The sequence below is a fragment of the Myotis yumanensis genome, unplaced genomic scaffold (genome assembly GCF_028538775.1).
Source record: "Myotis yumanensis isolate MYYU_CA2020_CCGP unplaced genomic scaffold, mMyoYum1.0.hap1 SCAF_19, whole genome shotgun sequence".
Taxonomy (NCBI): Eukaryota; Metazoa; Chordata; class Mammalia; order Chiroptera; family Vespertilionidae; genus Myotis; species Myotis yumanensis.
Window position 1 is genome coordinate 27,360,730 of NW_027223770.1, and position 12,992 is coordinate 27,373,721.

The following is a 12,992-nucleotide window of genomic DNA, read 5'->3' on the forward strand; positions in this document are numbered from 1 at the left end:
AGAGGGGTCATCTCGCCGCAGCCGGTCCCCAGGACCGCCGAGCAGGGACGCCAGGAGGCCCGCTCGCTCCCGGGGGACCGGGGCATTCGGGGAGCAGGTGGACCTTTAGGTGCTCCTGTTTGGGAGGACCGGCCCCCCACTTTGTCCCAGGATACGATAACCAGCCCCCCACACATTTCGGGGCAAGTGGCCCGAGGGCTGAGGAAGGCCCGTCTTGTTTTTCTCCAGAACATTCTCAGGTCAGTTCTGTTTGGGCAGCAGATGTCTGCCTCATGCTCCCCCGGGTGGATATGGAGACGGTGTGAGTCCACCCACCGGAGGCTTCTCCGTCCCCAGGAGAGAGCGGGGAGGGAGAGAGAAACACTGATGTGTTGTTCCACTTATTCATGCGTTCGTTCATTGGTTGTTTCTGGTATCGAACCGGCAACCTTGGTGTTTGGGGACGACGTGCTGACCCTCCGAGCCGCCGGCCTCTTAGGAAGCCCCCCTCCGGCTGGTCCTGAGGGCACCTTCCTGCCTGCGCTCCCGGAAGCTCACTGTGCATCGCGCAGGCCTCACCCAGGAACGACCCCTTCTCAGAGCCCTGACCTGTCCCTCCCATTATCAGTGAAGTTTCTTTTCCTCCATTAATCTCACAGCGTTGGCTTCCTGGTGTGTTCACCCCTGATCCCACGGGCCACAGCCGGGCAGGGCTGGGGTGCAGGGAGCCGGGCAGGGCTGGGGCATGGGGAGCCGGGCAGGGCTGGGGCGCGGGGAGCCGGGCAGGGCTGGGGCGCGGGGAGCCGGGCAGGGCTGGGCTTGAGTTCTGTCCACACGCTCAGCCGCCCTCTGTCTCGGCTCTGCCCTCGCCGGCCCCTCTCCCACTGTCCTCTGCCCCCAGGTCCTGCAGGCAGCTGGGTGCCCCTGAACCAGGGAGGCTGGGCCCTGGGGGGGGGGGGGGGGGGCTGTCAGTGAGCAGAGCCTGGGGAGGTGGGGGAGCAGGAAGATGAGAGGGTCCAGGAGAGGCTTCCAGTCACCCCCTCCCCGTCCCACTTCCACCCAAAGGCCTGACACAGGCCCGGGCACAGGCGCCGCTGGCACCGGGCGGTTAGAGCCCTCGCCTCCCCGCTGCGCTCGCAGGTCCCGAACGGCCGTTTCTAAAGGTCCTTTCATTCGCTCGGCGAGAAGGAGGAACCGGAGGGGCCCCATCAAACGTGCTCGCTCCCCGCCTACCGCTCGGGACGCCTGGGGCCCCGCCGCCCTGGTGCCGGTTTCTCCGGGCGGGGCGCGGGGAGAGGCCCTCTGCGGGCCGGGGCGGGGCGGGAGGAAGGGCGGAGGCGGCGCCTAGAAAAGGAGGCGCGGGCCGGGAAGGTGCGGAGGCCGGCGGCAGGCCCAGAGGGAGGCAGCGCGCAGCCCGGACCGGTCCGGCCCCTCCCGGCGGCCGGGGGAGCGCGGGGCGCGGGCCCGAGCGCCTCCTCAGCTCTGCCCGCAGGTCCCGGGCGCCGCCCTTGCCCCGCCGCCGCCCCGGGTCGGAGCGCGGCGAGGAGCCCCCGGAGTCGGGCCCGCGCCCCCGCCCCCGCCATGGTGGGCCACCTGCATCTGCAGGGCATGGAGGACGGCCCCACGGCGCGCGGCCGCGAGGGCCTGCTCGACAGCCCCGACTCCGGGCTGCCCCCCAGCCCCAGCCCCAGCCCCCCCTTCTACTCCCTGGAGCCCGGCCTCCTCGACGCGCGCGCGGGGGGCGCCCCCTCCTCGGAGCCCCCGGGACCCGGCGCCGGCGAGGCCAGAGCGGTGAGTGCGCGCTCGGCGCGGAAGGGGCCCGGGCCGGCGGGGGTCTGCGCGCCCGCGAGTCCCAGACGGGGCCCCACAACGCCAAGACCCCCCCAATCCCCTCAACCCCCCTAACACACACCCTCCGCCCGGAGGGCCCCGTGCGCGGCTCCCAGGTGGGCCGGCCGGTAGGGACCTGCTCCCCGGCCTGGGCCTCTGCGGGGAGTGACTCCTCCGACTGGTGAGGCCCCCAAACCCCCAGAAGCCGCCCCTCCCCCGCGGGGGGCTTGAGCCCTGGCCCAGCCGTGCGGACAGACGGACAGACGGACAGACGCCCGCCAGGTCCCTCTGCCGCTGCCCCCGCTGCCCAGTTTGCGGTTCCCAGGCTCCCGCTGCCAACATGCAGCCTCTCTCTCTCTTTTCTTTTCTTTTCTTCTTTTCTTTTCTTTACTTTTCTTTTCTTTTTTATTGTTTTAAGCAGACCCAGACAGGAACCCCCTTCCCGGGAGGTGAGGGTGTTGACGTGGAGCTGAGGCGGTGCTGGGGGGGCTGGGACCCCGTCGGAGACCAGGCTGGTCTCCTGCGGGACTGAGTGGGGCTCAGGGCACCCGGCTGGGCGGCTGGACTGCAACTGCGAGTCCCCCACTTGCCCTGTGGGAGGGTGCTCACCCCCCACGGCGTCTCCCCTCCCTGCCGGCCCTGCACGCTGACCTTCGGTCCTGTGGGGTGTGCGAGTGTGTGTGCGCATGTGTGCATGTGTGTGTGTGCGTGTGTGCGTGTGTGTATGTGTATGTGCGTGTGCGTGTGTATGCATGTGTGCGTGTGTGTGCGTGTGTGTATGTGTGTGTGCATGTGTGTGTGCATGTGCGAGCGCGTGTGTATGTGTGCATGTGTGTGTGTGTATGTGCGTGTGCGTGTGTATACGTGTGTGTGCATGTGTGTGTATGTGCGCGCGCGTGTGTGTGTGCGTGTGCGTGCGCACACATATGCACACGACTCCAGCCCAAGGCACTTTCCTGGGCCTGGGCGTGTCGCCTGGGGGCTCCGGGCAGTGAATGCTCCCCCACCTGGCATCCCGGGAGGCGATGCCTCCCTTGCCCCTGAGTCCGTGGGCCCCAAACTTGGCCTCAGAATATCTGAGTCCTTCACAGGGCACCATGCCCGCCCCACACCCGGCAGCCTCATTTGGTGGGTACAGGCTGGCGGGGGCCCAGTGGTTGAACCAGGAGGTCACGGTTCGATTCCCCGTCAGGGCCCAGGCCCGGGTGGCAGGCTCATCCCCAGTGGGGGGGCGTGCGGGGGGGCAGCCGATCCATGACTCTCTCTCATCATGGATGTTTCTCTCTCCCTCTCCCTTCCTCTCTGGAACCAGTAAAAATATATTTAAAGAAATAAAACCACTACATTGTGGTTTCAATTAAAATAAACAAACACCTCCCTGGGCATTTTTCATGTGCAGCAAAGTTTGGGACCCGCTGTCTCAGGCCACAGTCAGGCGGGGATTTGATTCTGGTCTCTCTCTCTGGGCCGGGGGTGCGGGGGTGAGGGACGCCAGGGGGATCGAGGTGACGGGCTGTCTGCAGGGACATGGACCCTGCAGGTCCCTCGGGGCTCCCTTGGCACCGCGGCTGGAGGGTATCAGGGCACAGCTCCCGAGGTGCCCGGCACAGCGGGGCGCAGAGAAAAGGGCCGGGGAGCAGCCTCCCTCGATTGTCTCGCTGACCCAGAATCCTCCGGAAAGAGCGCTTTCTGGGCGCGCTCTCTGAGCGGTGCCGCCTGACTGGTCTTGGCTGGCCCGGGGGGACTTACCTTCTTTCCTCGCTAACCAGACGCAGGGCCAGCAGGGCCGGATCCCGCTGTCCCGCATCCCAATCTGCGGGAGGGCGACCTGGGGCTGTTTCCGCGGCAGCGAGGGACCCACGTGGATAGCCGCCCGAACCGTTAGCTGATCGCTCGTTCTCACACATCCCAGCACAGGGTGCACTCTGATTCCCCGAGCGGGAGCTGAGGCCCAGGGGGGAGCCGTGGCCCAGGTCACCCAGCTGGTAGGTGCCGAGCTGGCACAGGACCCGGGAGTCTGGCTCCGGGCCTCCACCCTTAGGCCATACGTTGTCCCACTTCCCACCGGGGAGCCAAGTGAGGGGTTTGTTAATTAAGAAACAAAATGCACCCTAGCTGGTTTGCTCGGTGGGTAGAGCGTCGGCCTGCAGGGTCCCGGGTTCAGTCCCGGTCACGGGCATGTCCCTCGATTGCAGGCTCCATCCCTGGCCCTGGTGGGGGCGCGTGTGGGAGGCAACCAGTCCATGTGTCTCTCTCACATGGATGTTTCTCTCCTCCCCCCCCCCCCCCCCCCCCCCGCCTTCCACTTTCTCTAAAAACCAATGGAAAAATATCCTGGGGTGAGGATAAATAAATACATAAAAAGAAGGGTAGCCATTGGAAAACCCAAACATAAAGTGCTGTGAACCTGTGGTTGTGAGATGCTGCTTTTAATAAACAGAGAGGAAATGGTTGCCATGGGCAACCCCTCCTCGGCAGGTTGCCTGCAGCTGGCCCGCCCGCCGCCCGGTTACTGAGGGGGCACCCCAACTCCCGTGAACTCCGGGGGTTCACCCCCTGCTCACTGTGGCTCCCGGAGACGCTTTCCAGGCGCAGATGAGGACACCTCTCAGGGAGCGGGAGAGAAACCTGACCCGCGTCCGGGAGCCCAGGTCTCAGATGCCCGGATGCCCGGGGTGCAGCGGGCCGGCCTCCTCCCGAGGCCACATGGCTGGGCCGCAGCCTGCTTCCCACAGGGCGGCTGCTTCGTCCTGACACCCAGTCCCAGGCAAAGCAGGCAGCCTGTCCCCAAACCCTAGAAGCTGGGGTCCTCACCAGCTCGTCACCGTTTCTTATGCAGGACACGCATGTTACATGCATGTATGTTTTGTGCATGTTAAATTCCCTCACGCTTCCCTTCTCCAAGCGGCTCCCATCCCCCTCACTTTTCTTTAATGGGCTGGACCACCCTCCCGGACGACACCCCATGGACACAGGCCGGGCTCCGCTGCTGCGAGATCGCACCCCACCCAAGACACACATGGCCTGGCCCTGCCTGCCTTGACCGTGGGGTTGTTGCTCACTCTCTGGATAGTCATGTTCCTGGTGACTCCCCAACCCGTGGAGACCCGGAAATCAGTCCTCCATCCCGCCCGTACAGACTGCACCCACTGTATGCCACGCCCGGGGGGACATAGTGCCAGGTGGATGGATAAGTGCCCACCCTTAAGACAGAAAGAGGGGGGGTACTTTAGATGGGGAGGGGGTCAGGGAAGTGATGTTCAACAGAAACCAGGAAGAACATTCCGGGGGTAGACTTGATGGTTATAGGCCTGAAGTGTGTGTCAATCCAGGAGAACGGCACGTGCAAAGGTCCTGGGGCAGGAACAGACGACGGGTGTGTTCCAGGAGCAGCGAGGCGGCTGGCACAGGCCTGAGCAGGGACTTGTAGGCCAAGCTGAGGCCAGAAAGTAAAATTCCATTCAGTCTTTTACACGTGTACTTGCGACTGTTTTATTTTGTAAAAGGTATTACGAGTTCCCACACTCCCCAAATTAGAAACCCGAATCAGAGACTTGCCTGAGAGATGCCCGTGAGGACTGGGAGTGGGTAGGGCCTGGCTGTCCTGCAGGGCACCCCGGCCAAGGCTGCCCGCCGGCCAGGAGCGCTTTGCCCGAAGCTGCATTCCTCCCACAAATATTTAAGCCGGGCGGGACCGGGCGTGCAGCCGGGAGCTAGACAGACTCGTCTGTGCCCCCGCAGGCTCTCGGCTGGACCGGCACCTCCTCCCCGTCCTGCTCTGCCACTCAGTGGGGACTGTGGGGGTGCCTCGGGGGAACTAGCCCTGCCCCATTCTCCCTGCCTCCCTGGCATGTGTGAGGGTGCAGCCACCCCTGGGGGCGCAGAGGGGGGCAGAGGAAGGACTCGGCCCTGCGGGCCCCGCCCCCTCCATCTGCCGGGCTGTTCACAGGTGGAGTGTGTATCTGAGTGGCGCACTTGAGGATGAAGGAGGGACAGGTGGTTGGATGGATGAACAGACTGACGGACGGACGGATGGATGGACAGATAGACTAACTGAGGAGACGGGCTCAGCCCATGGCCCTCTCACAGGCTCCCGGGTGTGTCCCTGACAGCGAGGGGGGCGGGGCCCTGGACCCCTCCTGCTGCCACGCCCCCTCCACTGAGGGCCTGCTCACTCCCTGGGCCCCGCGCTGAGGCCGCCACGGGCTTTGTGCGTCATCGGGTTGGGCACAAACATGGCTGTGCTGTTGCCCCGTGTCCCCTGGCCGGGCCGGGCTGTCACTGCGCGGCCAGGAGTTCTCCCCACGGTGGTTCTCTCTCCCCGCGCCCTGTGGGTCGTGCCCGCCCGCCCGCGCACCAGTGTGTATTTTCACTTCCAGCCGCGAGTATCTATCCTCCGGGGGGCACAGGGATCACGGGGCCAGGCGGGGGTGGGGGGGGCGCTGGGGCGCTTCTCCTGCAAATCCGCCCCCGCCGCCCCCGCTGCGCCCTCGGGGGAGACCAGGGAGCTGCCCCCCACGCCACCTGCTCCAGGCTACAAGGGGCTCTCCGGGCCCCTGGAAGGAGCTGAAAGCTGGGAGCCCTCAGGGGGGGCAGGGAGGGTGGTGCCTGCGGAGTCCCCTCAGCTCCCAGCTGGTCTGGGCCTGGGACCCATTATGCTCCCCCTGCCCCCAGGCCCCAGAGCCGCCAGGGAACCTGCACCCCCAGGACACTGGCCTGCACCTCAGGGCCCCGCCAGGCTCCCAGGTGCACAGTCTCATTTTACAGATGAGCAAACTGAGGCCCCGGGAGCAGGCGCCAAGGCCCTCCGGGTGCTCTTCCACGGGCAACAAGAATCCAGGCCTGCCGCCCGGCGTGGCTCAGGGGCTGAGCATGGACCTGGGAACCAGGAGGTCAGGGTTCGATTCCTGGTCAGGGCACAGGCCCCGGTTGTGGGCTCGATCCCCAGTGTGGGGCGTGCAGGAGGCAGCCGGTCCATGATTCTCTCTCATCACTGATGTTTCTCTCTCTCTCTCTCTCTCCCTCTCCCTTCCTCTCTGACATCAATTAAAAACAAAAACAAAAACCCAGGCCCGGCCCGTAGCTCAGTTGGCTGGAGTGTCATCTCGCTATGCCTCCTGGGGACTTGCTTCCTGCCAGGGGCCCCTGGGGTGCGAGCGCCTGTGTGCCCCCCCCCCCGTGCCTGCCCCCTCCATGCCCCCCCCCCCCGCCCCCCAGGTGGCTCCTATCCGAATGTGGCCCAGCCACTGAGGAGCGCCTGGTTCCGGGGCCCACGCTGTCTCCTTGGCCATGACGGGTGCTCCCGGTGCCCACTCTCCGGCTGGCTGGGGGCCGCGGGCCACGTGCCATCGGCTGTTACAATGGCCCCTCGGTGAGGAGGCAGCTCTGAGCCCCCGACACCGAGGCCGCCTGTGTTCCCGGCCTGGGCCCTGAGGGCGGCCGGCCTCAGTGACTTCCGGAGCGTCTGGCCGCCAGGCCCGCTGGATGCCAGCCCGCGTCTGGGGCTCGCCCTCTCGGATCTCCGTGGCGTGCCCAGCTCTGGGCCCTCTGGAAAGCGGCGCTCAGGGCTGCGGCTGCCGTGCCAGGCCGTGAAGGGGCCTTGTGCCCTGTTGGCAGCCGGCCCGGAGCCAGACCCGCCCGAATGTGGCTGCAGTCACGCTGACCGAAGGTCCGCTCAGGCTGTGTCGGGGTTCGGCCGTTTCTCTAGCCTGGGCAGAGCGTGGCACCTGGGGTTCTGCCTCCCTGCTCCTGAGCTTGGGGTGATTGTTTTCAGGGGGGCGGGGAGGGTTAGAACCAGCACAGGCGGCCCCTCTCCCCTCCAGCGCATCCACGTATCCAGACGGGAGAAACGCCTCCAAAAACCTTAGTGCCCACGTTCCCGTCCCCTCGCGTGGCTGCATCTTCCTCTTAGCTCTTCTGTGGCCACACACCACCCCCTTGGACAAGGGCCCTGGGAGGCACCGGGCGTCATCCCGCCCACAGGGAGCGGCACACAGTAGGCGCTCAGCACACAGTAGGTGCTCAGCAAACACCTGCACACGTCGAGGAGGCATCCCTTTGGAGAGCACGTTGTTTCTATAAACATCAGGCCATGGGGCTGTCTCTTTGTTTTGTTTTGTTTTCTGAATTCCGTCTCCGGAAGTGTGGGCGCTTGCTGCGGGAAGAAGGCGCGGCGAGGTTTCAAGGTTTGGGGTGTGGATTGGACCTCTCTCCAGGGAGGACCCAAGACCTTCACGAAAAGGAGGACTGGTGGCAGAAGCCGGCTCTTCCAGCGCGTACTCTGTGCGGGCGGTCTGGGCACGGTCCTCGCTGCGGCCTGGGCATGGGCGCCCCTGTCACCCCTTCAGAGACGGGGGTGGGGGGCTGAGGCTGGTGACGTAGCCACCACTTTGAATGATGCATCAGAAGGAGGTCGGAGCTTGGAGGACCTCACACGACACCAGTCCCGTCAGCACTTGTCGCACCCCTGCGCCCCCCGAGGGCCTGGGACATGGGTTCCCACGGCGGGTGCAGGCCAAGCTGAGGAGGAACTGTTGGTGTCAGGCCCGCAGGAGCAGGAGTGGAGGTGGGTCAGTACGGGCCGGTGTCCCGGGGCCCGGGGAAGGCTGCCGACAGCCACCTGAGGTCTCAGGGGGAGCCATCCGGTCAGATCGCGGGCTTTTGCTGGGCTGGCCTTGGGCCTGGTGTCAGTGCAGGGTGACCAAGTGCCCGAGTTTCCCAGGACGGGGGGAGGGGCATGAAGGGAGCAGAAAGAGTGAGGGCCGCGCTCAGTCACGTGGGGAGGGGGCCGGGCCTGTGGAATTGGTTTGGGGCCGACAGGCAACAGGCTGGGGCTGGAGGGTGTGGGTGGCCCTCTGTGTGTGTGTGTGTGTGTGTGTGTGTACTTGTGCGTGTGCGCACGCGCGTGTGTAACTGCCCGCGACTCTCCCCACAGCCCCTGCCCGTCCCTCCGAACCCCCCGGCGCTGGAGATGAGGCCCCGGTTGCTGCCCGTGTTCTTCGGTGAGGGCATCGAGGTGAACCCAGAACCCGCCCACGAGATCCGGTGAGCGGGGCTGCCTGCGGCTGGGTGGGCACCGGCTGATGCTGAGCTCCGGGAGGGGCCGGGTGGGGCCAGGCTGAGGCTCCACAGCCCCCCCCCCAGTCCCTCTGGTCTGCTGGGCATGAGGCTCCCCACTGGCGCCTGCGGGGGGGCCCCCCAGCGCCCAGTGCTCCACACAGCTGATCCAGCCCCTGTCCCCAAGAGTCCAGCGTAGCAGCGAGTCCAGGTTCGCCCATTGTCCCAGATGTCCTTGTAGGGCCCGGCACAGAATATGTATCTTCACTGATTTAAGGGAAAGGAAGGGAGAGAAACATCAATGAGGAGAGAGGACCGTGGATCGTCTGCCTCCTGCACGCCCCACCTTGGGATGGAGCCCGAAACCCGGGCCTGTGCCCCGACCGGAAGCTCAGCCACTGAGCCACGCGGCCGCGGAGGCACAACGGTTACCCAGTTCAGGACCCAGATGGGGCCACGTGTCTCCTTTAGTCTCAGGTGCCCTCTGAGCTGGCAGGCCCTCTGCCCCTGTGACCTTTAGGCCTTGACCTTTCGAAAGAGCCCTGCAAGGGGGGAGGGGGACCCCAGCGCTGCGAGCAGGAGCCGGGGCCTCGCTCACGCGCCTCCCCCCACCCCCAGCTGCAACTCGGAGGTCAAGTACACCTCGGAGAAGCACTTCCGGGACAACGTGGTCTACGCGCACGTGCCCACCGTCACGGCCTACAGCGAGACCATCGTGGCCGCGCCCAACTGCACGTGGCGCAGCTACCGCAGCCAGCTGACCCTGGAGCCGCGGCCTGCGCGCGCTGCGCTTCGGCTGCACCACCATCATCTTCCCCAAGCGCGCGCGCCGCTCCTTCCGCACCACCCTGCACTGCAGCCTGGGCCGCGCGCGCCGCCGCTTCACCGCCAGCGTGCAGCTGCAGCCGGGCGCGCCCCCCGAGACCCCCGCGCCCGCAGCGCCCGCGCCCCCCGCGCCCTCCGAGCGCTAGCCCCGCGGGAGCCCTGGGCGCCGAGGGCGCGCCCCGCCGGCCGCTCCAGCCTGGCGGGCGCGGTGGATGCATCCCGTCTCTGGGCCCCTGAGCGCAGGGCGGCGCCGGGGAGGGCGCGCACCAGGCGGTGGCCGCACCAGGGCCAGGGCCAGGCCGAGGAGGAGCCTTGGCGGGGGGGACCTGCTGCCGCACCCCCGCCCCCGCCGCCCGGGGCTGGTGGCCTGGCTCCTCGGCCCGGCGTGACAGGAGAGGGGTGCTGCCCAGACACCCGCTGCTCCCAGGGGCGCGTTTCTGGATGTGCCAGCCGCTGCGCCCGAGGCGGAGGCCACGGTGGCCCCTGGTGGACGTTGGGCCGGGAGGCCGGGCAGACCGGACGCTGAGGCGGGGCTGGTGTTGGTTCTAACGTGTCCGGGCTTTCCGTGCCGGGGCCCCCGCGTGGGAGGTTGAGGCACAGCCCTCTGGACGGAGGCCGCGAGCTCAGGGTGCGGCCCTTACCCGCCGGGGGCGCAAGGCCTTCCGACCAGGACTCCCCGACATGGAGCCTTCGCGCCAGGGCCCCGCGCGGGCATTGAGGTCTCGGGAGTGTCCGCTGCCTCCTGCCTGAGGTCGGGCCAGCTGTTGGCTTTGTGGGGGCCGGGCCGCCCGTGACCCGACAGTGACTGTGCCGCGGGTCCCCCTCGCGCGTCCCGTCAGGAGAGGAGGCACCAGCCGAGACGCGGGGCTGGGGGCGCACAGGCTGGGGGCGCACAGGCCCAGGAGCCCCGAGGCGTCTGTGGGAGCACCCGGGGGGTAGGGGCCGCCGCACCCCTCCCCTGAGCGCCCCCGAAGGCAAGGGCTGGGGCTTTAGCGCCTCCCACTGGCGAGCTGGGGCCTGAGCGCTCGAGTCCAGGAGAGGGAAGAGGAGGATCTTTCTCAGTGTGTGCACTCGGCGCGTGTTCTCTCCAGAGATGCTTCCGGTTAAAGAAATAACTTAAGAGTCGGGAATCTTAATAAAACGTGCAAATGCAAAGAGGCTCCCTCTTCCGCCAGACCCTCAGACCCCGCAGGGGTGGGGCGGGGGAGAGGGGTTTTCCTGGGCCCAGAGCTGTGCCCCCCGCCCCCACCCCTCGTGCCAGCCTCCGTGTGCGCACCAGCCTCACGCACAAGGGCCAGGAGCAAATGCAGGGGCCGGGCCCCACCGGGGCTCAGTCTGGGGTGATTCCCAGGAGCCGGGGGACAGCAGCTGTGGGTCAGTGTCCTCCAGGAGGCAGGCAAGTGGGTGTCTGACACAGGCGTCGGCAGGGACACACCCTTCCCCGAGGAGGAGGGTCACAGCAGGGCCCTGGCAGGGGCGTGGGGCCTCCCGATCCTGGACCGTGGACCCTGGACCGTGGCCTGGCAGCGTGTGAAGGACAATGATTGACAGGCCCCGTGGCCCAGGCACCTGCACAGCTCAGCATCCTGAGGGCTCTCCTTCCAGCCTCCCCTGCTGTGTCCCCATCACCTGGAGGGAGGTGTCAGCCCCCCACACTGGGGCGGGGCCTGTGGCTAGAAAAAGGCATGTAACTTCATTTCTCTCTGCAGAGGGGGCACCCGGTAAGAATTCAAGCCCCTTAAACCTTGGTGCAGCCAGACCCTTCCGGGGCGGGGCCAGGCGGCGCCTCTTACGCAGGCGCAGAAGGTGCTGCTGGCTGGGGCCCCAGCGGCCTGCACCACCCGCTCCTGCCTGTCTCCGGGTTCACATTCGCCAGCTCAGGGCAAACCCCGCAGTCTCCCCAGCAGCCCCCAAAACAGGTGCCCCACCCCCTGGCCTGGATGGGCCCCATCTCCAGGAATGCCAAGGACAGACGCAGGTAGGTACCGGCTGCAGCGTTAATCTTCACGGTGACCCTGGGAGGGAGCGGGGAGACCCTAATGAGGAGGCGGACTGACCCGCCCCAGCCTGCAGGACAGCCTGTGCCCAGCCCAGAGCGAACCCTCGGGTCCTCATGGCCCCCTGGCTTTCTCAGGACAGAAGGGCCGGAGCCCAGAGCCCTCCGGCCAGCTGCCGCAGGTTAACTCCCCGATTAGCTTCCACCACCTGGAGATTTCCCTCCCCCCCTGTCCGTCCCTGTCAAACCCTGGGTCTTTGTCACACACACACACACACACACACACACACACACACGTACGTGGGTGGGTGGGCGGGCAGGGTCTCTGTGCCTCGGAGGGCCACGCGTGTCATTGTCCCCACTTTACAGACAGGAAAACTGTCTCCCGGGCGGGTTTCTCCCTCACGATCCATCCAGCACCCTCGCAAGCCAATGTGATTTGTAAAGTGAAGGACAGAGCATTTCAGGGAAAACAGCCAATGGCCTTACTGGGTGGCCATCGGCTCGCTCTTTCCCAGAAACTCCCAGGCCCCCCACTGCCTGACGTCCAGCTGCCCTGGGCTCCCCGTGTCCCGGGCTAGGTCTCACCCCTGCCCAAGAGCCACCACCTCCAGGAAGCCACCCTGGCTGCTCTGGTGCAGCCGACCCCAAAGCCCCGAGGACCTGCCGTCCTTGCCCTCCTGTGGGAGGCAGCTCGTGGGGCTGGTGGCCCGGACTCCCTGTGGACTCCTCTGTGGAGCCCTCCTGGCCAGAGGGACGGGAAGGGGCCAGGCTCCAGGGGAGGGTGCCCTCCCTGCCCCACAGGGAGCTGCCAGCTACCTGCATGAGCAACACTGGGCTGCTGCTGGACGCAGCTCTCCAGGCACCTGGGCCTGGGGTCGGCACAGGCCTGGGGAGGGGTCCAAACCTGCCTCTTAACCAGCTTCCCAACGTCCTCAGACCCGGGACATGGGCCGACAGCTGTCCTTCCCTCACCAACCACATCGCGTTTCCCGTGGACTGGTCCTCGCGATACCATCACGGGGTGGGGGTGGGGGGCGGTCAGGGTCAGAAGGAGAAAGATGGGCGGGATGAGTTCTCAGAGGCTCGGGCCCTAGCTGGGTTCTGAAGCCGGTGCAGGAGTTTGCCAGGGAGACCGGGATGGGCAGGGGGCACCTGGGCGTCCGGTTTACAGGCGGAGCCGTGAGGAAACCAAACAGGACGGGGTGGGGCGGGATGAGCCCTTCGGGGTTGAAGACTGGCTGTGGCGGCTGGAAGGCAGGGGGTCCTGTGAGGGCGCCAGGAGGCGTGGGCGCTCCCTACACCC

General features: G+C 66.7%; 1 protein-coding gene across 1 annotated transcript; it reads left to right on the plus strand.

The window, feature by feature from the left end:
* The first annotated feature begins 1,335 nt into the window (after positions 1-1,335).
* Positions 1,336-9,935, plus strand: RFLNA (refilin A). The gene is given in 4 exon segments (XM_070399862.1): positions 1,336-1,770; positions 8,744-8,853; positions 9,484-9,643; positions 9,645-9,935. Coding segments are annotated over 4 exon segments (672 nt in total). The 5' UTR covers positions 1,336-1,560; the 3' UTR covers positions 9,837-9,935.
* The last annotated feature ends 3,057 nt before the right edge of the window (positions 9,936-12,992 follow it).